The 25,868-nt window shown below is 43.1% G+C and overlaps 1 protein-coding gene across 2 annotated transcripts in view; it reads right to left on the bottom strand.

Moving 5' to 3' along the window:
• The window catches only part of SLC8A1 (solute carrier family 8 member A1), a 276,016-nt gene that overhangs the window by 33,502 nt on the left and 216,646 nt on the right, over positions 1-25,868 (bottom strand). For both annotated transcript variants that reach the window (XM_081100760.1, XM_081100761.1), the window contains 2 exons: positions 23,405-23,535; positions 19,134-19,233 (listed from right to left, as the gene is read on the bottom strand). In XM_081100760.1, the coding sequence (XP_080956886.1) occupies positions 19,134-19,233; positions 23,405-23,535 (231 nt within the window). The remainder of the gene's footprint in view (positions 1-19,133; positions 19,234-23,404; positions 23,536-25,868) is intronic.

Here is a 25,868-nt window from a genome sequence, read left to right as displayed (position 1 = left end):
GCAACTGCTTAAGCTACAGCCAATCAAATTACGTCCTCTATTCTGACAAAGTCTCTCTCCTAGCTCCTGTGGGCGGAGCACTCCTAACCACTTCTGGTTTGATTCTGCCCAATTCGAATCCATGCTCACTCAAGTGAACTTGGAACATTTTAATGTGCTTCAGAGTATCTTCTAACAACCATTTCCTCCGGCACTCATGCTGTACGGTCATTACATATTTCTAAGATCACCCTTGCCTAAAAGCAGGAGATGCTTTTAAATAAAAGTACGGCCGTAACCGGTTTGGCTCAGTGGATAGAGCGTCGGCCTGGGGACTGAGGGGTCCTGGGTTTGATTCCGGTCAAGGGCATATACCTGGGTTGTGGGCACATCCCCAGTGGGGGGCGTGTAGGAGGCAGCTGAATCGATGTTTCTTTCTCATTGATGTTTCTAATTCTGTATCCCTCTCCCTCTCCCTTCCTCTCTGTAAAAAATCAATAAAATATATATTTTTTAAAAAGTATGTATTATGGGTTGAATTGTTTCCACCAAATTCATTGCCCTAAATCCTAGCACCTCGGAATGTGAGTATATGGGAGACAGGGCCTTTGAAGAGATATGAAAGCTAAAACGAGGCTAATCCAAGCTGACTAGTATCTGCATAGGAAGAGGAAGTTGGGACTCACAGCCAGACAGCAGGGATGTGGGCACACACAGGAAAGACCACATGAGGACACAGCGAGCAGGTGGCCCTTCCCTCTCCCAACTCAAGGAGAGCAGCCTTAGGAGAAACCAAACCTGCCAACAGTTTGATCTTGGACTTCTATCCTTCAGAACCGTGAAAAAATGAATTGCTATTGTTTAAGCTCTCTAGTCTGTGGGTCTGTGGTATTTTGTCAGGGCACCCTCCCAGAAGCCTCCTATGCCGTAACGCTAATGTGTAGGAACAGCCATTCCGTGTTTCTCAAACCCACTCCTTTCTTGTGTCTTTCACCCATTTCTTCTTCCTTTTTTTTCCTTCTTTCACCTTTCTTCCCATTTTCCTTTTACCCTAAATGTTAGCTCCAGATAGAACTGTGAGAGCTGCAATTGTCAGGGTGAATTGGAGGGGACGAGGAAGAACCATGTTAATTCTTTCTCTACCTCCTTCTTCCCCAGTTACCTATTCCAAAGTGTAAGCGGGGGGCTGCATGTACCCCAGGAAAGCTCTGCAAAAGCACTAGACTTTCAAGTTATATCTATTTTGTACCTGATACTTTTAAATTTCCATATTTGTGGACATTTAATAATTTCATAGGCTATATGATCAAAACAGTTTAGAAAACATTAAATTTTTATCAATCATCTATAGAAATAGATTATTCTGCCCCTAACTCTACAAAATTACTTAATTTTGAGTGTCTAAGTCCATATTGTGAAGATGAACAAGGAAACAAATCATGAAGCTTCTCAGAAGAAATGACACATAAATCGAGAGTAGAGATTATATTTGTCTTCAAGATGAACATAATGACACCTTTCCTATGAGGGGCGTGCCAGAAAAAATTACATCACCTCTGTAAAGTATTTGAGGGTATTTCAAGATATAGTTATTATGGTAGTTACTATTTTCCTGTAATTAAGGATTGTGACTGTATTTCCATATCATTAATTAATTGCTCAGTTCATATGCTGGGTTATCAGGGGTTACATTCTAGGCTTTTAAAAACAAAATGTACCTTGCCCTCTGGAATCAACTTCATGATCTATACATGTGTAATGAAGAGAGAGAGAGAAAGAGAGAGAGAGAGAGAGAGAGAGAGAGAGAGAGAGAGAGAGAGAGGAGAGAGAGAGAGAGAGAGAGAGAGAGAGAGAGAGAGAGAGAGAGAGAGATTGAGATTTCCTCCTGTGGGCTTCTAGCATTACAGGGAATCTTAAATATTTTAATACTTATGTCTGGAAAGGGAGGTGCATCTGTTTCACTGCATTTGAAAGTAGAAGTGGCTTTCCCTTCTTTTTCCTTAGGATCTCATTGCTCTTTACAGATTTTAATCTCCAACTCAGATGTCATTTAAATATTAAAAATGACCACTGCCTGCACGGGTGATGCACAATTACCCTGTCTTGGAGAAGGATAAAGAAACATGTTCATCCATCACCATCTGGACTATACTTAAAAGTGTGTTCCTTGCAAAGATGAGCGGAGCATTAAAAAAAAAAAAAAAAGCCAAGCTGGGAGCATCTTTTATGTGACAGCAAAGTTGATGGTAATCTGCCGGTTCTGCAGGCTGGCCAGCCCAGGGCACTGGAGGCTGCGTCATTCTTTCCAGCCCCTCCTCTGCATTAGCAGAGATGGCAGGCTGGTGGGTTTCCTTTTATAGGAGTCCAAGCAAAGGATCCTCTTATCTCAGAATCCTTCTTTTCAGCTTTATGGATTCTACTAATGGAAAGATAACAAAAAAAGCTGTATTTGATTAATCGGCTCCATAGCCTTTTACATGGTTTCCTTGATACATGTTAGACATCCTAAAAATATAACTACAAAAATAGCCGAATCGTTAAAACCACAAGTAGTGGAGAGAGGATCACTTCCACTATTGATAGAAGAGTGCTTGCACTGGCCCTGCTCTGGAGCACGAACACAGACTATCATCAGCACAAGTGATCATGGAAGGCAACCCCTGGTCTTAGCACCTGCAGGTGACATAACATCTAAAGTAAACCAGAGATTAGTGTACATCCCGCTGGAGATGCTCAGGGTTTGGCCTCAGGGAGAGCTTTGAGAAATAGAGAAAGACACTGCTGGAGTGTCGTAGACACTTGGGTCAGAAAACTTATTAATTTCTAGTTCTGATAGCTTGTTTTGGGGAAGACTCTTGACCTTCCAGAGCTTCAGGTCCTTATCTGTCAAATGGATTTCCTAGCTCCCACATCACAGAGCCTTCTGTCATGAGGGCTAGAAAAGGAAACGTCCAAGTCCTCTGTAAAGCTGCAAACCTCTTTGCAGACAGATGTGCCACAGTCCCTCACTGTTATTGTCAGAAGGAAGGTAGTGATCAGTTGGACCTGAGTTTCCTGATTTCACAGACCTATATTCTGCTTGAATGAAACATTATTGCTACAGCTTCTACAGCTTCTCCAAGCTGCTTGATTTTAAGAAAAGAAAAGAAGAAAGAAACAGAGGGAGAAAACATGATGGGGTGTCTAACTAAGTGACAGGCACTTAGCTAAACGTTCCTCCACGCCTGAGCTTGTTTAATTCCTACAGTGACCTTGAGAGGTGGGCATTATTAAGCCCATCGTGCATGTGAAGAACAGGAATGAAATTCAGAGAATTTAAGTAGCTTTCTGAAAATAATGACACAGTTGGCGGGTGGCTGAGTTGGGATTTGATCTCACAGCCTGGGAACTACTGGCTGCATATGATGTCTTGTTGAAGCCAGTTGAGGGGTATAGCATCTGTCAAATATTGATTCAAAGTTTGAATCTGCAATCTCTTCTGATGCCTAAATGCTCTATTAATACAATGTTGCTTTTTTCCCCAAGGAATGTGAAAACACTGCTTAGTAATGTTTGTGTTCTAAATTACTTTCTAAATACAATTTCTTTTCTAGATGTGATATCTTTTCAGCAGAGTCAGTCACATGTTCTTTCTCAAGCTCTTGGGAACCAACTAAACCAGGAAATAAGGCAATAAATAAAGGCAGGGAATCGTGGTTGGGATCATTTTGGAATTTGGAATTTGGAATTTACATGTGACAAGTTCTTATTTTCATTTCTAGTTGTCAAAGGTCAACGGCCTAGTTCGGAATCAAACATCCTGGCTTGCATCTAGCTCTCCACTCTTGAATCTGCAAAATTGCCTATATTATCACAAATCTGCAATAGAAAGTAGTTTGGGGAACATACACTGCTGTTCATTTGAGGAAATGTCTGACCTTCGATTCCTTCCAGGTATTCATTTCTATCTATAATTATTAGTCCATTTTTGCTCTCTAAAAAGAATCCTCCACGATGGAACAGTGAGAATGATCAGAACACTTTCCAGAAGTGTGGTAGGATGGATATAAGGATGACATCTGTGGTCAACCACACGGTCACCCATGTGATCTTACGAGCCCAACAAGTGTTACTTAGCATCCTTGTGAAATATACAATCCATTAGCTGTGAAGTTGGATCACTACAGTGGTTTTCTTCATTCCACACACATTGTTTTGGGCATAATTTCTTTCTAAAATTTTGTTCCTTTTTTACCAAGTGGGGTTGATTTCAATTTTGTGTCTTTTTAATTTCTGAGCACCAACGTTGTTGTCTTTAAACAGATTAACAGATTAACTTGATGGAATGGGCTTTCTCCTCCATACCTATCACTTTCTTTTGCAACCTGATACACAGTCATTACAAATCAAATTCTACTCTTCTGTTGCGCATTTCCATTTCTCTTCACTTTCAGAGGTAAAGAGACCATAGTAATCAGCTAATTTATCCCTTCTCACTTTTAAGAGAAAAAAAAAAGAGAACTGTGATTTAATTGTGATGACTTTTTATTCTCTGGTATCAGGATGTGTGTGTATTTGATATACAAGGGCTTGAGTTAAGCCCAGTGGCTTTTAGTGTCTTGCTCACGCAGTGATTTAAAACGTCTTTCTTCTCCTTTTCCCTTTTACATGCTTATATGTAATTTCTAGTGAGAAAAAATTTATCCATCTCTTCTAACCCTTAATGATTTCTATATGCCACTAAATTTAATAACCTAAGATACATTCCTAAACAAGAATTTACCTCTTGTTCTGGAGTTAGGAGAAATGCTATAAACATTTTCGTATAACCTAGTGGTCAGGAAGCATTTACTTATCTATTCTCTGATGAAAAGTAGATATCTGGAATTTTTTGACCAATATATTACAAGATAATTCCTATCAAGAGAGACCTCAAAACACAATTTACTCAACTTTATAGATCTATGGGTTACCAAAGCACAGAGGGAAAAGGTAGGTATTTGATTCTGTCCACTGAAACATGGGTATTAGAAAATAACTGAACTTAAAGCACTGCGAGGGGTTCAGAGCTTACCAAGGTCAACTCCTTATTTAACGTGAATTTCTTTTAAATTTCTGCCAAATGGTCAGAGTCTCAGCTAATAGGGCATTTATGATCTCCCAACCCAAGTCGGAGCAGTTCAAACTGTCAGCTTGGGCTGTTAGGTCCCACTAATTTGTCCAGGACCCATCCCTTATACCGTATGGAATAAATCCAATCTGGCTCCACATGACATTCCTTCAGGCGCTTGTAGCTGGTCACTTTCACGTCGCTCTCAGGCCTCACCCCAGGATGCTGTGTCAGGCTGGTCATGCTCCTCTGAGCGCTGTCAGTCACAACTTTCCTTTTCAGAACATGGTGCCTGGAGCTGAATGCAACTCCAAGAGGCACTTAACGGGTTTGCTCTGGGGCAGGCCTTTTCCCTTTCTCTTTCTGGACACGTTAAGTTTTAGAAATACATGCACTGGCTTTTTGGCGGTCACATTGCATATTGTCATCCATAGAGCCTACTTACACATACTAATGAACAAAAACCCACTGTTTCAATGCCTTTTCTAGGTCACGTCTTCCATTTCCCACACTGGTGTAATACATTTTGGGGACATACCCGTACAATCGTTCATCTATTCAAATGATTACTTACTATCTTTCAGTCCAAGTTAAACCTTGTCATTAGAAAACATGTATCTTGACTTCATAGCAGCTCTTTCTAAAAACGCTCCTTCTCGAATCCTTCACAATGTATTTCGATTGTGAAAAATGTCTCTTGGTGTGGGTGGGGGTCATTGGAGAGGATGTGAGCCCTGCTGTTGGGTTCTAGTCCTACTGTCTTCATCCTAGGCAGCCAAAGGCCTGAGGGCAAGGCTGGTGGCTTGCTGAGAGATCCCTCTGCACTAGCCAGTGTGGAATCAAATTAGTGTGGAGATCCCATGCCTGGAATCTACTGTGCTAGGGCACCCACACTGAGGAGACTGAGTTCAAGATTGCTGTAGACTTGTAACTTGGACTGCTGGCCCGTTCTTAGGGGACACCGGCATAGGTCCTATTAATCATTCCCACCCTCTACTTTCAAGCTAGAGATAGCGGTGGGTCATCTGTCCCCGAGTATCAGTGCTAGTTACTGCTCGTAGCTGGAGGGTGGGGCACAGGTGATGTGTGACAGTACTTGAAACGATGTGAGAATGCAACGCACTCTCTGTGAGTAACCTCCAACCCTGTCTGGACAAATGACCTCCTGGGTGAAAATTTCCACAAACAACAAAATGCTTGCCAGCTCAGGCCATTATGGACCTTGTTAGGATGGTTAATACAGCCCAAGAAATATCTAAGGTGACAGAAATATTTCTCAGCAAGTGCAGCCACTGACAAAATGAAAAGCAGATCCACTAAGGGGTCCCAGCTCTCTGCAAGTTCGACTACTGGCAAAATGAGTCAGTTTAAAGCTAAAAATCGACTGCTCAGCCTATCTCTCTTTTAGAATTCCTCTACGTGCTCTGAGTGTTCCTAAAAGAGCATAGGTGGACATAAAAAAGTCTTGTGAGTTTTTGCCGCAAGTTTTGTCTTTTGTAAAATGACTCCACATCATTCTGAGAATCTTGAAATTCAGTGTCCTCTTGCCCTTTAAGGGTTGTAGGATTCGCAGCAATTTAGATTTCTGCAATAGAGAAGCCTGTTCCCTACAGACTTGAGCACCTAAAAAATGAACCCTCAACAAGTAGAACTGATACTCAGCTTGCCTAGATGCCCCTGCTTGTTTAGTTGGTTTAGGTACAGTGGGTAGTATGTGGGCACGCTGGGTTCTAAGATCGGCCTGAGGGTTCTGACAACACTTTGTAAATATCAGCAGTTGAGTGAATTAGCCTCCTGGAGTGTGGGAAGTTGAGTCATGGATGAACTGTTTGGGCAGCAATAGCCCTTCAGTTTTCAGCAAACTGCTCCACGCTAAACCCTAGGAAAATGTTGACATTTATATAAAGGGTTGGGCTGATGTGTATCAGCGGCTGCCCCACAGGCAAGGTGTCTGAAGACCATCTGGATTTTAAGATGCTGCTGTGATTAATCTGTGAATTTGGGTTTACTTAGTGAGTGCTTTCCTTCATGCACCTGGGAAAACACATACATCTCGCTTAATCTTCCCAGCAACCTGTGAAGAGTAGGTATTGTTTTCTCCATTTCAAAGATGAAGAAATGGAAGCTCGGAGAGTTTAAATAATGCTTATGAGATCTAAGACTCTTTCTACTACTTCACTGCCATGACTTGACCCATGGATTCCTGAGAGAAACATCACTGTGGTTTGTCCAGACAAATCCATTCTGATAACATCTAAGTCCATTTGGCTGTTTTGTGAACAGTGTAATAGGGAAATAACTACCTCTTAAAAAACCCTCTGAATATGGCAACATATATAAATTATTGAATTTTTTTGGGGGGGAAACATTCCCCCAAATGGCTGGTTCTATGTCCTTTCTTCTTCCTAATGACTCTGGTTTCCCTTTCATCTTTGGGAAAAATTCTCCCGTAGTGGTTTATATTGGCCCTATTGTGAAGTGGGTGGCAGGTACTTAGCTCTCTGTGTAGCAAATGGGAAGGACTCTAGACCTTCAGCAACGACAACTCCCCTCCTCGGCGACTGCTTTCCTGGTCTCAGGAACCCTTGAAGGGACTTTGTTCTAACGATGGGTTTGTGAGTTGATTTGCTGGCAAAGTGGTGACCATAGCTGAGAATCTGAGGCTCTGACCATGGTCTCGGTTTGCACAGTACAAAGTGACTGCAGTGCCTTGGGGCACCCCTCAGCTGCTGGCCCTTTCTCTCCTCTCTGTTGTGATTTTCAAAGAGATCCCCGTGATCAGGGTCCTCCGCAGGTAACAGAGGCTTTGATGACTGACATGCTCCTGGGCACCTCACGGATGTGCCTCGTGCTTCCATTTCTTGTCCTGGAAAATCGAGGCTAGCCATCCCGAACTTTCTCTTTTGTGCTGTTAATAAGTAATTGAGATTTTTAAGAGGAGTGATGATCTTATATGTAGTAATATCTGCTTGTTGTGGGAGGATTAGCTCATTAGTAAAATTCAGATGGAATATCTCCATGCCCTCACTGCTCATGAATACCTTTTTTTTTTTTAAGAGAGTAGGCTGGGTAAGTGGGTGTTGACAATCAAGTCTGTCTGTCTGCCAGTGGCTTTTAGTCTTTCACCAATAATAACCCGAATCAGGCTGCTGTGGTGCTTTTCTTCAATGTGAACCATCTTAAAGAGATCTCTTTCTCTCTCATTACCGCTAAGTCTGTGGCCTATCTTCTTTATTTGGTTAAGGCACAGTGCAAATGCTATTAAGTTTATAGGTCTCAACTCTAAAAAACATTGCAGGTCACTAATTTGAACCATAAGCCTAGACTGAGCCCCCAACCTGGACCCATATCCGTAGTAAATTTTCCAAAGGAATAAAGTGGTTGAAAGAGGGACTTTATTTGTACCGTCCATTTGTTCCGTGAATATTTATTAATCATTTCTGTGTCAGGCTTTGGAAATGCAGAAAAATAGGCCTAAAGGAACTTCCCAGAGACAAGAGATAGTAGTCAAATAAAACAAATGGCCCGGCTGGCGTGGCTCCGTGGTTGAGCATCAACCTATGAACCAGGAGGTCATGGTTCGGTTCCTGGTCAGGGCACATGCCCAGGTTGTAGGCTTGATCCCCACTGTGGGGCGTGCAGGAGGCAGCTGATCAATGATTCTCTCTCCTCATTGATGTTTCTATCTCTCTCTCCCTCTCCCTTCCTCTCTGAATAAATAGTAAACACAGCTTGTTACTGATCAAGCCCCTGTATTTAAAAAAAATAAATAAAATGAACGAACAAACACGATGACTTCAGATATCAGTATGGGCTCTGAGGACAATGAAGTCAGGTGATAAAATAAAGCGTGGCTGGGAGGATGCGGAACTCCTCTGAGGAGGTGATCTGTGAGCTGAGAACTTAGGGATGAGAAAATCCAGATGTGGAGGGAAAGCCTTCTGTGCAGCGGAACCAGGCTGTGCACAGGCTCTGGGGCAAGAGCAAAGGGCCAAGGATGGAATTAAGCCTGTGGCTTAAGGCATTATACTCTCGGAGACACACTAGTGACAAGATGGAAAGAGGACTGGCCTGGGAATCAGAGCCCTGGGCCGGGTTGTGAATCCTACCTTCCATTTTCCCATCTCACAGATGGGTTCACGAACACCTCCTGCACAGGGCTGCTGTGAGGCTGGTGTGAACACAAAACAACTGTGCATCAGTGGCAGGGCCGCTCCATTCAGTGCCTTTACATTTTTGGCCCAGGAAAATTTTGGGTCTTCGCTTTGCCTAATCCTGAAGCATCACATCATCAAGAAGCCCCGGGGTCCTTAGGTAACATCAAGGGAATAAGGGCTAAGGTACTGGCTCCACAAATGCAAACTCCAAGACAAAAAGGAGAGCAATGCGGTGCTCCAGCAAGAACCTGAGATTCTAAAACAGCCTCTCCGTGACCTAGGATGACGCTCTTTCCCTCTTTGGTCTCAGATCCTTGTTGACCACAGCCAGGAGAGTTGGAAGAGCTGATCTGTAAGCTCCTTTTCAGCCCTGTGCTGGGATTCTGGTCTACCATGCTCTCACAGGTCTCAAGACCAGCCGGACATGACCAGACACAGGCGAAGTAAAAGAGAGGCAAGGGGTGGGGAGTGTGTGTCAAAGCTGTGATTGCAGGAACCAGAATGATGAGGTCTTTATCGCGGGAGCAGGCTGTGAACAGCAAGAATTAATGCTGCAAGTCACTGTTATGAGTTGTTTCCCTGCCTTTGGGGTGCTGTGTGCGTGTGTGTATGCATGCGCGCATGGGTACACATTGGCTAAGTTTTTCCCTCTTTCCGCCTCTTAGGATTATGCTGAAATGTTTCCTCCTCTAAACGCCATGTACAAAGGCTCACACTTGGGGGTGAAAACCCCCCAGGCCTGGTGCATTGATTAATAAGCAACAACTAAAACTGTGCTCACAACGAAAAACTGCATGGCAGCAGCCTTGCCCACAAAAGAACTGCTGGATCCAGTGATGGCGTATTGTTTGCAGAGCTGAGCTGCCGCCTCTCCAGACAAAAGCCGCATTAGAGACGTGACTTCAGGCTTAAATGAGAGTGCTGAATCACTCTGGAGCCTTCCAACACAGTGTTCTCCTCCAGATTGTGCAATAAGCAATTTCAGAGAAAAACAGCCCAACAAGCCAATATTCTTTTCAGCAATACCAACGAAAGCATACCCAGGGGCCAGAAAATAATTGCTCCTTTCTCCTGCCCTCTGTGCTCCCACCCCTGGGTAGCTGGCCTGCCTCGTTCTGGAGCTGAGAGATGAAGCTACCTGATTCTATATGGTATCCTGCTATCAGTGACATTTTAAAGCTGATAGGCATCCCAGATTTGCGTTGCCTCCCTACCAATATGGGTCTAGTATTTTTTTGTTGTTGTTGCATTTAATGCTTTATTTGCCATCCATGTTAAAGCATTATTACAAAAAAAGTGACGATTTTAGCCATATGTTGAAAAAAGGGATGAGAACTAAGTTGAAGGACAGCAGTGTTCCTCACATCTCCTGTTTAGAGTTTAAAATAACGGCTACTCTTAATAGTTCAAGCACCTAGTGATTAGAAGCATGAAAACCTACTGGCATAACTCATCGTACCAAAGGGACAAAGCAGGAGCTCAGAGGACAGGGTGGGCATCGAGTCAATTCTGCTTTGGAAGGCCTGATGTATCTTTTAGCAGCAGATATAAATGCAATCCTGAGGTCACAAAAACAATTTGGAAGTCCCTCTGGGTTCCTCGTGATGGGCTTAAACTTGGGCTTTCTAGGACATGCAGTGGCTGCGCCTGTCTACTTTCCATGATTGGTGTTCCCCCTGGTCCTTCTGCATCTCTGTGCAATGCCTGCACACTCATTTCCAGACCCTTCACTTCCCCATGTGCAGCTGAGAATGAAAGGCTCATCAACTTTGTCCCTTTTGTCTGCATCAACTCACGCAAAACTGGCCACTGAAGACCCGAATGAAAGTTGTAGGAGTGACACCGAGGGTTGTGCTAAAAGCGTACTTGCTTTTGGACTCAGGTGGGTTTTCGCATTCAGCTGGCCGTTTGCTAGTTGTGTGACACTAATTAGCCACCGCATTGGGCTTCAGGGTTCTCAATTGTAAACTTAGGACAAAAATACTGACCTCATGGTATAGCTGTGCAGAACAGAAACGAGGTATGTAAAGTACTGGCTATAAATGGTAACATTATTTAAGCATAAAGTGAGCCCCAACTTCATAATGATACAGGCTTTTGAAAGACTTTCTTTAAGGCAGTTGTAACTACTATTTTTTATGGAGCCACATCACTTTTTCACAAACCTGTCAACTTAAGATGTTCAGATAAGGAAAATTAATAATTATTATAGTCACTCAGGAAGCAGCAAAATGAAAACGCCAATCTCCAACACCCTCTCCCCCCACCTTTTATTTTGACTGTCCTATAGTCACACTGAGGTTCTTAAACCTGACCCAGCAGGATTAGTCTTATAATTGCTTAAATGGGATTTTCCTATGACCCAGGGTTGACATGTTAAGTGATGAGGGTGTCTCCTCAGTAATGAGAATCAGTAACAGAGGAAATGCTAGGAAGATACCTGCTTAGACCAGCTTGCATGGCAATCCCTTGGAACTCATGTGAGATGCCATTTTTGTTATGTCTTATTTAGGGTTATGGAATGGATCAGTCTTCAGGCTGACAGCACTTTCCAGAGAATTATTTATCTGGGGGAACCCTAGGGCTGACAGCTTTTGCTATTAAGTAATTCAGTTTAATTGAGAGCACTTATTACTCCACAGAGCGTGCATGGATGAAAGGCTGGTGACAGAACTAGTTCCCATCTTTGTTTGGAGGGCTTGGGAGACCATGTCCTTCACTCTTATTTGGCTGAAGTCACATGTTTGATTGTAACTACTGTGAAGCACAGTGAGTGAGGACAGGTAACTGCACCTACCAGCCTGGCCTCGTGTTGAATGTCTGCCTTTTTACTGTAGAGGGTCCCACGGGCATTCAAGCTCTAGTCACGGGGCAGGAAGAAAAGAGACCCTTTCAAAGTCTTCATCTCAGTTTCTTGGAGGCTACACTTTAAAAAAATGTTTTTTCAATTACAGTTTACATTGAATATTATTTTGTACTAGAGGCCTGGTGCACAAAATTTGTGCACTTGGCGGGGAGTGGGGGGGTCCCCTCAGCCCAGCCTGAGCCCTGTCGCAGTCTGGGAGCCCTCAGAGGATGTCTGACTGATGGCTTAGGCCTGCTCCCTATGGGCCTAAACTGTCAGTCGGACATTCTTAGCCCTGCCGGGAGGCGGGAGAGACTCACACCACTGCCGCTGCTCTCGCTAGCCATGAGCCTGGCTTCTGGCTGAGCGGCGCTCCCGCTGTGGGAGTGCACTGACCACCAGGGGGCAGCGCCTGCGTTGAGCATCTTCCCCCTGGTGGTCAGTGTGCATCATAGTGACCAGTGGTTCCACCGTTTGGTCGATTTGCATATTAGCCTTTTATTATATAGGGTTATTGACTATATTTCCTAGGCTGTATTTGGAGCCTATATTTGAAGACTTTTTTCTCATCCCTTTTCTACTAGGAGAATGGATATGGCTATATACTGTTATTGTGCTGAATATTTAATTTAAGCAAGCCAGGTAGGTGTTTGCCAAATTAAGTACTTTCCCATTGCCAAAGCTGTGTGGTCCATGAAGCTCAATGCCATCAGGGATGTTGCAGAACTATAACAGCCATGGAAAGAGCCCCCTCATTCCAATGTTGGACAATGTCTTAGCACTTGCCTAGTCCAAACCTCTCCTTCCAAGGATGATAAAACCAAAATTCAGAAAGGTTTAATACTTTGGCAAGGTTATACAGTTAGTAAGAACCAAGACTACAAAAAGCATCTTCTTTTTTTTTTTTTTGCCACTTTTGAATGTTCCTTCGTTGTGACAATGCCCATAAATACTAGGCAGACATGTACAATCTTTGTCAAAAGTAAAAGAATTTCAGAAAAACTCTTAGTGCTATAGACTTAAAGTTATCAGTTAACAGAGGGCAGCGTGCTGGCTTTCTGGAAGAACATCACAAATTACTAGGCAGGAGAAGCCCATGGATGTGCCTAAGCCAGTGAGGGCGAACCTTTTGAGCTCGGCGTGTCAGCATTTTGAAAAACCCTAACTTAACTCTGGTGCCGTGTCACATACAGAAAATTTTTGGAATTTGCCACCATAGTAAAACAAAGACATATTTTTGATATTTATTTTATATATTTAAATGCCATTTAACAAAGAAAAATCAACCAAAAAATGAGTTCGCGTGTCACCTCTAACACACGTGTCATAAGTTTGCCATCACTGGCCTAAGCAAGCAAACTCCTCCCTCGTGCTGAACGGAACTCACTGGCATTCTCCCTAAGGCAGCGATTTTAATCTGTGCGCTGCAAGAATTGTTAAAACATGCAATACCTGACTACTTAGTCAGGGGCACTGACCTCTTTTCCCTTAGATTGTCAGATAAGAAAATGGCAGCAATAGCCTTTTGGTGTGAATGAATCAAAATTATACCTACTTTTTTTTGTCATATTGGCAAAAATACATTTTTCATGTGCTGCAGAATTTTAGTAATTAGTTTACTAGTATGTGTGCCATGAATAGAAAAACACTGAAATCACTGCCCAGAGGGACTCTGAACGAGGCTTCAGGAGACTAAAATACTGAAGTAAAAAACTTCCTATTTCATGCTGCAACTCAGTTATTCAAGTGAATAAAGTAGCATGCCATATAAGGTGCATGTATGTGCATGTCTCCATTTGCATGTGTCTAGCATATCTATGTGTGTGTCTGTGTGCACACATGTTTGTGTGTTTGCACACAAACATGCATGTCTGTGTATGTAGGAATCTTTATAGTCACAAAGGAAACAGGGCAGAATGAAAACCCCTAATCTCTAACCACCCCCCCCCCCACGCTCTGTTCTATAGTCACACGGAGGCCCTGTCAAACCTGACCCAGCAGGATTATTCTTGTAATTGCTTAAATGGGATTTTCCTATGACCCAAGGTTGACACATGAAATGATGAGTGTCTCCTCAGTAATGACGTTCTCCTCACACTGGAATGAATCCCGGGCTGATCCGGACCCTGCACTGCCATTGACCAGTGTTACTTTTTGAGCAAGTTACATTGATTTTCTGAATCTCCATTTTCTTAGATATAAAGCCACATGTCTAACACTATAAAGCTAAACAGACAAGCAATGTCTTTAGTCTTTTAGAAATTTTAGTAATTAAATTGATTTGACTTCATTTACACACCAGGTAGTTATATTTTATTTTAGGATCTTCAGTATGATTTGCCTCACAACGACCAAGTGTGGTCTCCAAAAGTATAGACAGCCTTTGTGATTGATGAATCCTTATAGCACCCCATGAGCGAGGAGCAGTGGTCACTCTCTGCTGAGGAAACTGAGATTTAGAGGTGAAGTAAGCTGCCCAGAGTCACCCAGAGAGTTTCTGGAGGTCTGGGCCACAAACCCACATCTGCCTCCAAAGTCAGGCTTGCCATGGCCCTCCCGCTCACCTCACCGCGGCGCAAGGCTGTGGTGAAGCACAGCAATGCGGTAGTTGTGGGATTGGCATTGGCATCTGGTTCTCTTTCCCCAGCTGATGTTTGCCCTTCTCCTGGACACCCCAGTGCTCCCTTGGATCCTAGCTGGTTCGTAATTTCTTAAAGCCAACCCTCCATTCTGTCTTGGCAGAGGCACTGGGGAAATTCACACTGGACGTGCAGTGCATGCTAGCTTTGCTTAGACATCCATCTCTCTGCTGACACATTGTCAGCCAAGCTGGTGGAGGTGCTGGGCTGCCTTGAAAGTTTCTGACAGCCAGGCAACTGCGGCAGCCACTGCTCCTGGTAACTCCAGCAGGAAACGATGGGAGGACCACTGGGCCCTGACTGCTTAATCCCTACCTAATCTCTGGAGTCTCGTAAATCCTTTCAGTCTTCAAATATTGAACAGTAAGAACTTGGTTCACAGACACATGATGGTCATAGGAGGCCCAGCAACTGAGCTATGAAATTCAGGGAAAGAAGGGGATTAAAAAGACTGCCAGGGGTCTACCTTGAAACTAGTTTAAATATAATCAGTGAGAAACAGAGGCAAACTTCTGCTTACACAATTATTATTTTTGTTTAGCAAGATATATAGACTTAATTTTGCACAGAAAATTGCATAGGGAAACGCTCTCAGTAGAGCCACTGCAAAGCAATTCCATATTTTTAATAAGGCAAATCTTCCTGATTCGCAACTATTTAGCCATGAAATCTTAAATCCAATCAAAGTCTGTTTTTAATAAATGCTGCTTTACCAATTTTATTGTCCACTTAACAGCCTAAGAAAATTAACATTCTTTAGATGCTTAATTTTAATCTTAAAGGCAAACACTGAGCTTTCTAACTGCCATTCAGGTAATTCAGTGCCCGTAAAATACGGGTTTGCTTTCCTGATATTCGGTCTCAAAAATTGTAAATCAGGTCAATGTACCCTGAAACCTGCAAATTTCTAAGCAATTTTGTCTTACTCCCCAGCAGTCATTTAAGAGCATAAAAACCCAATATGATGCATAAGAATACTTGAGAGGTTTTACATTTCATTCATTAACATTTCTTCAAAGTGTTATAGGATTCCAGGGCAGGAGAAATGGGGAAACTGAGACAGGAATGTTAGAACTAGGCCAAACAGTGTGAGCAATTTGCAGCCAGCTTGTAACTAACCAGCCATTATCTCCTCCAGCCAAGGACAGGAGAGCAAAAAAAAAAAACTTCCCTAATGAGAGAATGCAGAAAGGGAGAAGGTAAGGGGGAAGGAAAAAGGACAGTTTTACTCCCTAAGCAGAGAAGCCAGCAGTATCAAGGCTTGGCATGACAGAGTTGCCGGGGCTTCTCATAAATTCTGGGAAGTCTACAACAAACTAAAAAAAGAGGGAGGGGGGAATCTTGAGAATCAATCTGTATCAAATTATGCAGCAAAGGAATTTTTAAACATATAGACAGGAGGGTATATAACCCCTCAGACCCCACCCAACCTGATCTTCAGACTAGCTGAGAGCCCGTCTGCGCTTCATAATCCAGATGTATAGGTTTGCTTTGCCTTTTCAATAAAGGTGCATACTTTAATAGCTTTAATAAATTGGCTTTTCCCAATACAGTCAGTCTCTCATATGAATTTATTTACATGAGAAGACAAGGATCGAGGTTGGAGACAGGCCTCTCTCACTGGCTGTTCGGTAACACCCGGTGAGAGGTGCCTATGACAAAAGGAGTTAGTCCCATCTTGGGAATGGCACCAGGAGAGGTGACAAGACTAGTGTCATTCAATGAGACAGAGGTGGGAACACTTTTCTTACTTTGAAAGTTCTCTCTCTTAAGGGCAGTGGGCAGCACATTGGACTAGTAGTTAGTGGATCTGGGCTCTGAGTTATGTTGCAAAGCAGTACTGCCTAGCTGAGGCTCAGATTCCTCCTCTAGAGGTAAGAATACTCTTAATACCTCTTTTGTGGGATTTTGAGAGGACTTAATTAAACCTAATATCTAAAAATGTTTGCAAGCCCAAACCTTCCCCTTTTCAAATACAAAAGTATAGCATCTTTATGGGTGTTTCTCTGTATATCTACTCTGCCCAGGATCAAATACACAACTTTGGCCAGGTTTGCAGCACAATCTTTCACTGTTTAAATCAACCCTTTTCCATTGCCATAGAGGGGTCATAAAACGTTTACCCTGGTCCCCGAGAGTTACAAAAAAATGTGTGAATGAACCAACACAAAACCACTCCATGACTAGAAAAACAAATCTGGTGTTGATGTGTCTATTACAGTGTCTTCCTGGCCACTGTCCAATGCAGCTCATACACATACTTCCTGTCTCTCTCCATAGCCTTATTGTTGTCATGAACAATATCCTACATGACATACATATTTTACTTATTTGCTGTATGAATGTAAGCTCTATTAGGGCAGGGGTGTTTGCCTGTTTCATTGCTGTCATATCCCTCACACCAAGAACAACGATTAACATATAGACAAACAAATGGATCATGTCCAGCCCATGACCATTAAACAGATGCTCCTATAGCTTCAGTCAAAGGAAACCTGGAAATTACTAGTAATGGTGCATTAAGTCTTAGGTTGCTTTTGATATTTCAAATCTGATGTGTCAAAGTCCACAATAAAATAATTGGGTTATTTTTTTCACATCTTCTACCATTGGCCTCATCAACAGTTTCTTATGCAAGTTGTCTTTGTCCTTTTGGTTTTTCTCTCTGTGAAGAGAGAGTACAGTTCATGCCTCAGATACTAATCTTAGATTTATAGAAAACATAAGCCATCATGAGGGAGTGCCACAGACGTGCCCGGCTCCTGTGTGTCCCACCCAAATTCCTACACTGAAACCTTCTTCCCAACATGACAGTATTTGGAGGTAAAGGTTTTCAAAGATGGGCAAATCCCTCACGAATGGGATTAATGCCCTTGTAAAAGAGATTCAAGAGCTTCCTCACCCCATTCCCCCTGTGCAGACACATACAAAAGATAGTGATTTATGAACTAGAAAGAGGGTTCTCACCAGACACCAGCACTGCCAGTACCTTGATCTTGGGTTTTCCAGCCTCTAAAACTGTGAGAAATAAATGCCTGTTGTTTAAAAGGCACCCAGTCTATGGTATTTTGTTATCGCAGCCCAAATGCCAAGGAGGTTCCCCTTTCACCTATCAGAGTTTACACGTAAATTCCAAATCTACTCTCCTAAGCAATTACTCACCATTTAATATTCGTAAGTCTCCATTGTATACTCAATCGCAAGAAACCACAGTGTGATTATAAACAGAACTAATCATAAACAGGCACAAAAATCTTTACCACCCCCTGTGCCCACAGCACTTGGGAGATCTGTCAAGTGGTTCTGTGGCAGCTTGGAAAGAGGGGGCTGTGTTAGAAGTCATAGCCCAACTGCTGGGAATGCGGTTTCCATATTTTACAGTTTGGGAATTACTAGTTAGAAAACTCCAGCTTTGTTCATGAGCTGGAACAGTAGAAGGTGAGCCTGCAGGGATCTCTAAAGAGAAAAAATCCATTGGAGCTGGAGCAGAAGAACTGGAAAAAAAAAGTCCCACTGAACTGCTGCTTTCAGAGTATGTGAGAGGGACTGTGCTCTGTCTTTATACAAGCACACACGACAAGACGTGACAACCCAGGACAGGGACACTTCTTTCTATATTTAAGTCCCTCAGGTCTCTGGCTCCTTGAGTTTGCAAAACAATTCATTTTATAGGGTTTTCCTAAATAAAACTCTGCACTTCGCTTATACAGGAAGAAGAGAATGTGATTCTATTTGCACGTCTAGTGCCGGTGTAGACACTTACTGGTGAGGCGTGGTTGGAGGACTGTAAAATGACGCAGACGGTAGTGGGGAAGTGAGGACACCTAACTTCCCGCCTAGGAGCTTGCTGTTTCCTTTGTGACCTTCAGTTGACCACTTCCGCTTTCAGGGATTTTTCCAGACAAAGCTTGGTGATTGGCTACCCAAGAGACCCAAAAGGCTCTACATGTATCAGGTCTATTTCCAGGGAGAAGGGAGCAACGTAGATGAAGAAGACTGTCACGTTTGAGGACATTTGCTTCACCTAGAAAGTCTAAATTAGTCCCCCAAATGTGCATATATGCTACCAGTACATTCATTTCCCTTTCAATTTTCATCACGGAAGTTCTTTGGTACTTTGATGTAGACCGGTGGTCACAGTAGAGCAGGGGTCCTCAAACTTTTTAAACGGGGGGCTAGTTCACTGTCCCTCAGACCATTGGAGGGCCAGACTATAGTTAAAAAACAAAACAAAAAAAACTATGAACAAATTCCTATGCACACTGCACATATCTTATTTTGAAGTAAAAAAAACCAAAACGGGAACAAATACAATATTTGTATTTGCATGTGGCCCACGGGCCGTAGTTTGAGGACCCTTGCAGTAGAGAAAGAAAGCGCAGTTTGGTCGTTAGAATTTATAACATGCAGAGAGAGGCACTCACCGGCACTGACAGTGATCGCTTCAATGAACTGCTCTCTCCAGCTGTTCGTCCCGACCACCAGGGCGAGGTTTGTCTTCTTAATAAGCTTGTCCACGGTGCTCTAGAAAGGTTGAAAAGGATAAGATAATAACTGCTGGGTTAGTTAAGGCCTTGGAAAAGCTAAGACCTTGATGATTTTGAAACCCCAGAGTTATATAAAGGGTAGCAGATGTTAGGCTCAGAACAACAGCATTGACATCAAACACTGTTATGATTATGCAAACAGGCATAGTCCTTACTTGGAAACATGCTGAAAGGGAAACTTGTTCTTCATAGCGAATACAAGCCTCCTTCACCGCCTAAGTGGCCAATGAGGAATGGTCTCGACGCTCAGAAGAGCAGATGTTGCAAAAGCCCATCCCTCTCCCCCTAAATGCTTTATGAACTTGTTTCTCGACTGGCTTTATCTATAGTGTGCTGTCTGCAGCTGAATTCACATATGTCCTGCTCAGCAGTTACATATCTGTGAATACCGGAAGTGGCAGGTGGATTATAAGCCTAGAAACTGTTCTTGTACTTTAGTTTATCAATACATTACAGCCAGACAGCCGAACCTCCAAATTGCTGCTGTAGGATCATCCATCAATGGATTTTTCTCTGGCTCCTGATTTTGTCAGCCTGGTGGCTGTCAGAGAACTCACTCTCATTCTTCTCCTATTGCAAACATGTCGAGAAGAGGTCAATGCATAGAGTTTAGGGCACATCGCTATTTACCTTGAATCCTCCCTGCTTTACTAATACTGAACCTCTTATTTTTCTTTCCACCTTTTGAAGCACTTGTTTTTTACAATTAGCACTTTGTAGTTAATTATCCCTTAATGTAACAAGAGGAAGCAGCCAAGCATTTGCAAAAATACGAAGTAAGCAGATGCACCCAAAGCACTACCACATCACAGCCACTACAGGGAGCAGGGTCATGTCCAGGACACGAGGCTGCTCTTCCAGAGGGACCACCACCTAGACTAGACTACCCCCACACCCTTACTGCCAGAGCATCCTTGAATTCCCACTAATTGCAAAGAGGCTGAAACATGTATTATTTGTCTTGGGTCAAACTCTACACACATTTAATGAAGTGTACCTGAATTGACTACGGTTTGAGAGAGAGCACGTTATCAGCTAAATGGGGGTAAAAAAAAAAAAGCGATCTGAGGGGCCTGTCTAGAAACCAAAGCTAAATCAGAATGTCAAGTGTGTTAGTTCAACAAGAGTCTTTTGAACTGACTTGAAATACTGCGATAACATGAGAGGGCCCATCTCCAACTGGCCCACTCTGGGTTGCCAACACCATTCTTGGCTAGCTTGTTTGTCCTTAAGGTGGTGACCTTTTGGCCTCAGGCCTTGTGTCTAGAACTGCTAGTGCTCCAGAGAGTAGCTATAGCCATCACTGCTCTTGGCCACCACAACTGAAGTGTGTGGCAAGCATCTGGCTTTTCTCTCTCAGCTCAGCTGCATCTCATCAAGCACTCTGAGTGTCTTGGTTGATGCCAATTCAGACTTCTGTGTAGAATGAAACAAGAAATGACCTTGATTTTTCCTAAATGCAATGGAAACTTGGGGGCAGATCTCACCAGAGAAGTTCATGTTTGTCACCTGGAGATAAACAGTTGAACAGATAAACTGGTCTAACAGTTGAATGCAGACTTGCCTCAAGAAATATCTCTAAAGGACTAAGTTTTAGAATAAACTTAAAATTTATAAATATGTAATACTCCGGATAGATTATAAACTTTTAGTTCATGTTAACCCTGGGGGACTATGGGATAGCTTGGGTTCTTCCTAGGACTTAATTTGAATATGTGTCCTCCTTTGACCCATGGGAGGAGACTGAAGGAATAAGATGAATCTGAAGCTCAGACACTTGAACTTGGGGTAGTGCCATCTATGCTTACCTGGAGATTTCCTATTTGTCAGTGATGAACCCTTCACTGCCTTGTAAGCGACTGCTATAACCTCACCTTCAGCAATGGGTCTTAGGAAAGTCAAGCCCTCAGTCACAAGTAAAGAAGAACCCAGTGGGACATTGTAAGGTATCACCCGGATGTGGGACTTTAAGCAATTCTGAGACATTTAAACAAGTTCTTTAAAAATAGCCATGGTCTAGAAAAATAAATTTCTTAAGGGGATAATATAATATCAAAATTGATACTTGAGAGCACTTGAGAAAAATGCCCCTAAGTTACCCTTTCCTGATAACAGTAACTGTACTGATGAACTCTGAGGAGACAGGAGGAAGGAAATAGTCTATGGAAACTATTCTAGGAAGATAAGTGCCCCAAACAACTAGATTTATGTAAACAGATTTGGAGGACTCTTAAATGCTCAGATCAATAGGGTGGTTACCAGGGAGAGCTTTGGACTCAAGAAAGCATTGCTCTCTGAAAGACTGCCCTACCATACCCAACCCAACCTAACACTTCCTACAGGAAGGCACTGTGATTGCTCTTCCTTGTCCTGGTACATGGAAGGGGAAGGTTGGGGTTGTGTGGTATAAGGGAGCGAACACACAGTTCCCCATCAGTGGCCGGGGAGGGGTGGGAGACAAGAAATGCCAAGCCAGAGAGTCTCTGCTGCAGCAAGTGGCACCAGACACTCTGATTCCACATAAAAGAAGGTGCATGAGGAAGAGTGAGGTTGGACACATCTGGATAGTCTGGTCCATGCAATTAGATGGTCTGAAATATCTGTACTCTGGACTTACAGGGAGCTTGTGTGCACCAGTCATGTTCCAGACCAAACAACAGGTGAGCTCTGATAGTCAAGGTCTGCCTAGAAAGCACTGATCTGGGAATTGACCCCTACATGCTCTTTCTAGGGGAAGGAGTAAAAGCAAAGTTAAGAGATTTTTCATTTACTTGAAGGGGAAAGTTTAAATGCATTTTTATCTTTTACAAATTCCACTTTAATTGCAAAAGCATTTTTACTCTCCACCTGTCTTCTCTAAGCCACCTCAATTTGTGAACTAAATAACAACAACAACAAACAACAACAAAAAAATTAATGGGCCCTGCTAAAGAAAAAGAGGCCACGACGACAAAGAATCCAGATAAAACACTGAGGCTTCTATGTTGGTGGCCTGGTTCTCCCCTCATTCCCATTTCCCAACAGGAGCAGAGTCTGCTTTTGAAAAACCAAGTGGAGCCCGGCTGGCATGGCTCAGTGGTTGACAGTCGACCTATGAACAAGAAGGTCATGGTTTGACTCCCAGGCAGGGCACATGCGCAGGTTGCAGGCTTGATCCCCAGTAGAGGGCATGCAGGAGGCAGCTGATCAATGATTCCCTCTTATCATTGATGTCTTGCTCTCTCTCTCTGTTGCTCTTTGAAATCAATAAAAAAAAAAGAAAGAAATAAAGAAAGAAAAACAAGTGGAGAAAATACTGCTGTGCTCTGGATTTGCAGTTCTGGAAAGCCAGAGAAAGGCTGCTCCTTTTCATGCTCTCCTCATCCCCCCACAGAACTAAGTGTGGCTCCGCTAGAGTCTTCTCAGATGTTAGGGTGATGTGAGTGAGCCGGGATGGGAGGTGGACTAAGGACAGAGGGAGTAGCTAAGAATGGATAGGAACTTGCGCCTCACAGTCCTAAGCTCACCCTAAGGCCTATTTGTTTAACTTCCGCAAAATAATTGTTATCATCTAGAGCCGTGGTTGGCAAACTGCGGCTCTCGAGCCACATGCGACTCTTTGGCCACTTGAGTGTGGCTCTTCCTAAGCCTTAGGAGTACCCTAGTTAAGTTAATAGCAATGTACCTACCTATATAGTTTTAAGTTTAAAAAATTTGTCTCTCAAAAGAAATTTCAATCATTGAACTGTTGATATTTGGCTCTGTTGACTAATGAACAAAAGCCACCTAGATTTCGGTGTGATTGCTTTTCTTCTAGTAGATTTATTAGATTTTTCAAATAGACCTTGGTTTCCTCCACACATAACACTCTCCCGGAATCCACCTTTGCTTCTTTCCTTCCTACTTTCGCAGACGAAGCCCTCCCTTTGGGCCACCTCTGACCCTTTGACAGATGCCACCCACGGAGCCCTGGTTCTGATGCTGTTTGGTTCCTGGGGACTCTTGATTCCCTACTAACTGTCTAATTCCACTTCTACTGTGAAGGTCTCTCAGTTAGTGAGCAAGTTCCTGAAATTAAATCCGCCTCTCTTTCCAGGTGGATCTGACATATGAAGCTTTGATCCCAGGATGGCCCTAGCCTCCTGGGTGGGCGGTGTGGGTGAGCATACCTTGAATTCATAGGATTCCTCGATGATCACTTCCAGCTTGGTGTGTTCTCCCAGGATGGGGCGCCCCATTTCTGCAATGCGCCTCTCCTCTTCCTCTTTGCTGGTTAGCGGCTGCTTGTCGTCACATTCCTCTGTGAAAGGCAAGGGCAAGAAAGTGTGAGCAATGTGCTCAATTTTATTTGGAATTCCCTGGATCAGGAAACGGAGAAGGAAGGAAGCCCTAATGACCTACTAAAATTCCCTGGTGAGACCATAAGTCTGGAGGGGAGTATTAGACAGATGCTAAGTATGTCAGGCAGCCTACCATTATGACAGCAAGAGATTATAAAGTCCCGCAACCTAAGCACACGTGGAAGTGCAGACCAGGAAAAACAACTATGGGGACACATCACAGACAAACTCTGCCTGCACATCGTCTACGTTGTGGGAATCGCTCTGCTGTCCCCTGTGACACTGGCTCATCTGGCTGTTCATGCACATTCCTTTATCACATGACCAAAAGGAAACATCATTACTAGTAAAAGAGTGAGAGTGACTCAGGGGTAAAGGAATCTTTCTAGAAGCAACAGAAATGCCCCACGGCCAAAGAGATGATGGAAGGGAAATTCTGACCTTAGCCTCTCATTTGCCAAGAACCCCTGTTGCAAATTAAGAAGCAAAACATCCATCCCATGTTTCAGTAAGATGCCTGCTTCAGGGCTTCCTTTCTTTGGTGCAAAGCTGAAATGTGCTAGGAAGACCTTGACCATGTTAATCTTAAAGTAAACAGGAGGGTGAAGGTGAGGCCTTTGCGGAGTTAAAACTACTCACCACGTCAGCATGATTATTTCCAGAACCACCATGTAGTTTACACCCCAGGGAGACTAGGGGGTGCTGAGAAAATGTTACTGGACTGGAGAGTCCATTAATGAGGGGAAGCTCACAGTTGGCTCCTCTCTGCTTGAAGGTCATTAGGATAAATCCCAGACCGAAAAGGCCATGCACATGTGAAGGTCAAACACTCTTCCTATACTCACCAGCCCCTTTATCCTCGAGGCCCAGGATGCTGCCACAAGGCAGGCCACTTCCCCTCACAGTCTAGTTGAATAACCCTCATCTCCAAGGAAGCAGTACCAGTGGTATAGAAAGACTTCAGCCCTGATGCGCTCGTTTTTAGAACTATCCAGGCACACTGCCTGTGGTAGGAGTCTGTTGACTGAGGGACTTCTAACCCAGGCTCCCTGCCTTTTGCATTTAGGTATCAGCTTCTGCAGAAGTCCATACCTTCCATTCCCTCCAAAGATGCATGGCTTCCCTCTGCTGAGGGAGCCTCCTGTGATGGTTCTATGTGATGCTCTAGCAACTGCTGCAACAACTGGTTCCTAGGCCAGTCGTTCACTGCGAGGGCACAGAGCAGACGGGCTAAAGGCACCGCTAGCATTTGATATACACCACCAGTAAAAACCAACGGAAGCCCAAAGCAGAGCGTGGCATATCAATGAATTCCTTAGTATGCATTCAGTAGAGCCTTCCTAAAAGGCTGTTTCAGAATCTGTTTTCCAGTCCCCAGTGATTACACGGCCCTGAAGATATGGGATAAAGACGAAAAAGAAGTGATTTGGGATGGGCCAGAAACTGCTGCTGAATGTTAGCAGATGCAAAGGAGAGGTGCAGGGGGATTAATTTTAACTGTAACAGTGGTCATCTTTTTAAAAGTGGGCTTGGGAAGTTTTGACCCAAGGGAAAGACAAAGGGTTCTGATTGGCATCCCTAAGATTTGTCCTTGAAATTATGTGTGTGTAGTCGAGGGGGTGGGCTGAAGTATGTGATGTCCAATTTACTCAGTGTATACATCAAACATGTTTTGATTTTTACTGCATCTGATCCTTGAACACAGGGTAATGTGGTTGGTAGTTTTCATAACAGCAGGTTATATTAATATCTTTGTTCAAAACCTTGGCTGAACATGCATGCCTTGAAGACTTACATCAAGTTAGAATTATTTTTTTCAGAAGAACTACTAGAACTTGGATTTTTATTTGAATTGCAAAGCTATTGGGGAATAGTATTTATTATTCCTCTCCCTTTTCTGCAGTTCACTCATAAATGGTAAGTTGCTTTTAATGGGATTCAAGGTGATTTTAATGGGATTCAAGTAACAGAGAAATTACAAAAGAAGAGTGATTTGAAGGCATTGTTTGATGCTGCATTTCACAAAGTGAAATGATTTGGAGTGTGGTATTGAATAAATGGACATGGTAGGAAATGAAATTGAATCACACAGTGAGTGAAAAGGTTATTCCCTTTTTAATCATCTTTCAGTCCTTCTGATCAAGAAGAAATGCTTAGTTTGGTGCTGTTGGTCTGTAACTAGTTTCTGACATTTGGGTTTCTACCATTGAAGAAAGAGAAAACAGTCCTCAGGCAAAGAGCATTTGACTGTATTTAGTTAGAATTTAATAACTTTTTTTCATTCTTAGCTTCT

Source organism: Myotis nattereri (assembly GCF_964212035.1).
Source record: "Myotis nattereri genome assembly, chromosome: 10".
NCBI lineage: Eukaryota > Metazoa > Chordata > Mammalia > Chiroptera > Vespertilionidae > Myotis > Myotis nattereri.
Note: the sequence above shows the minus strand (reverse complement) of the source record. Positions and strands in the feature narration are given on the sequence as shown.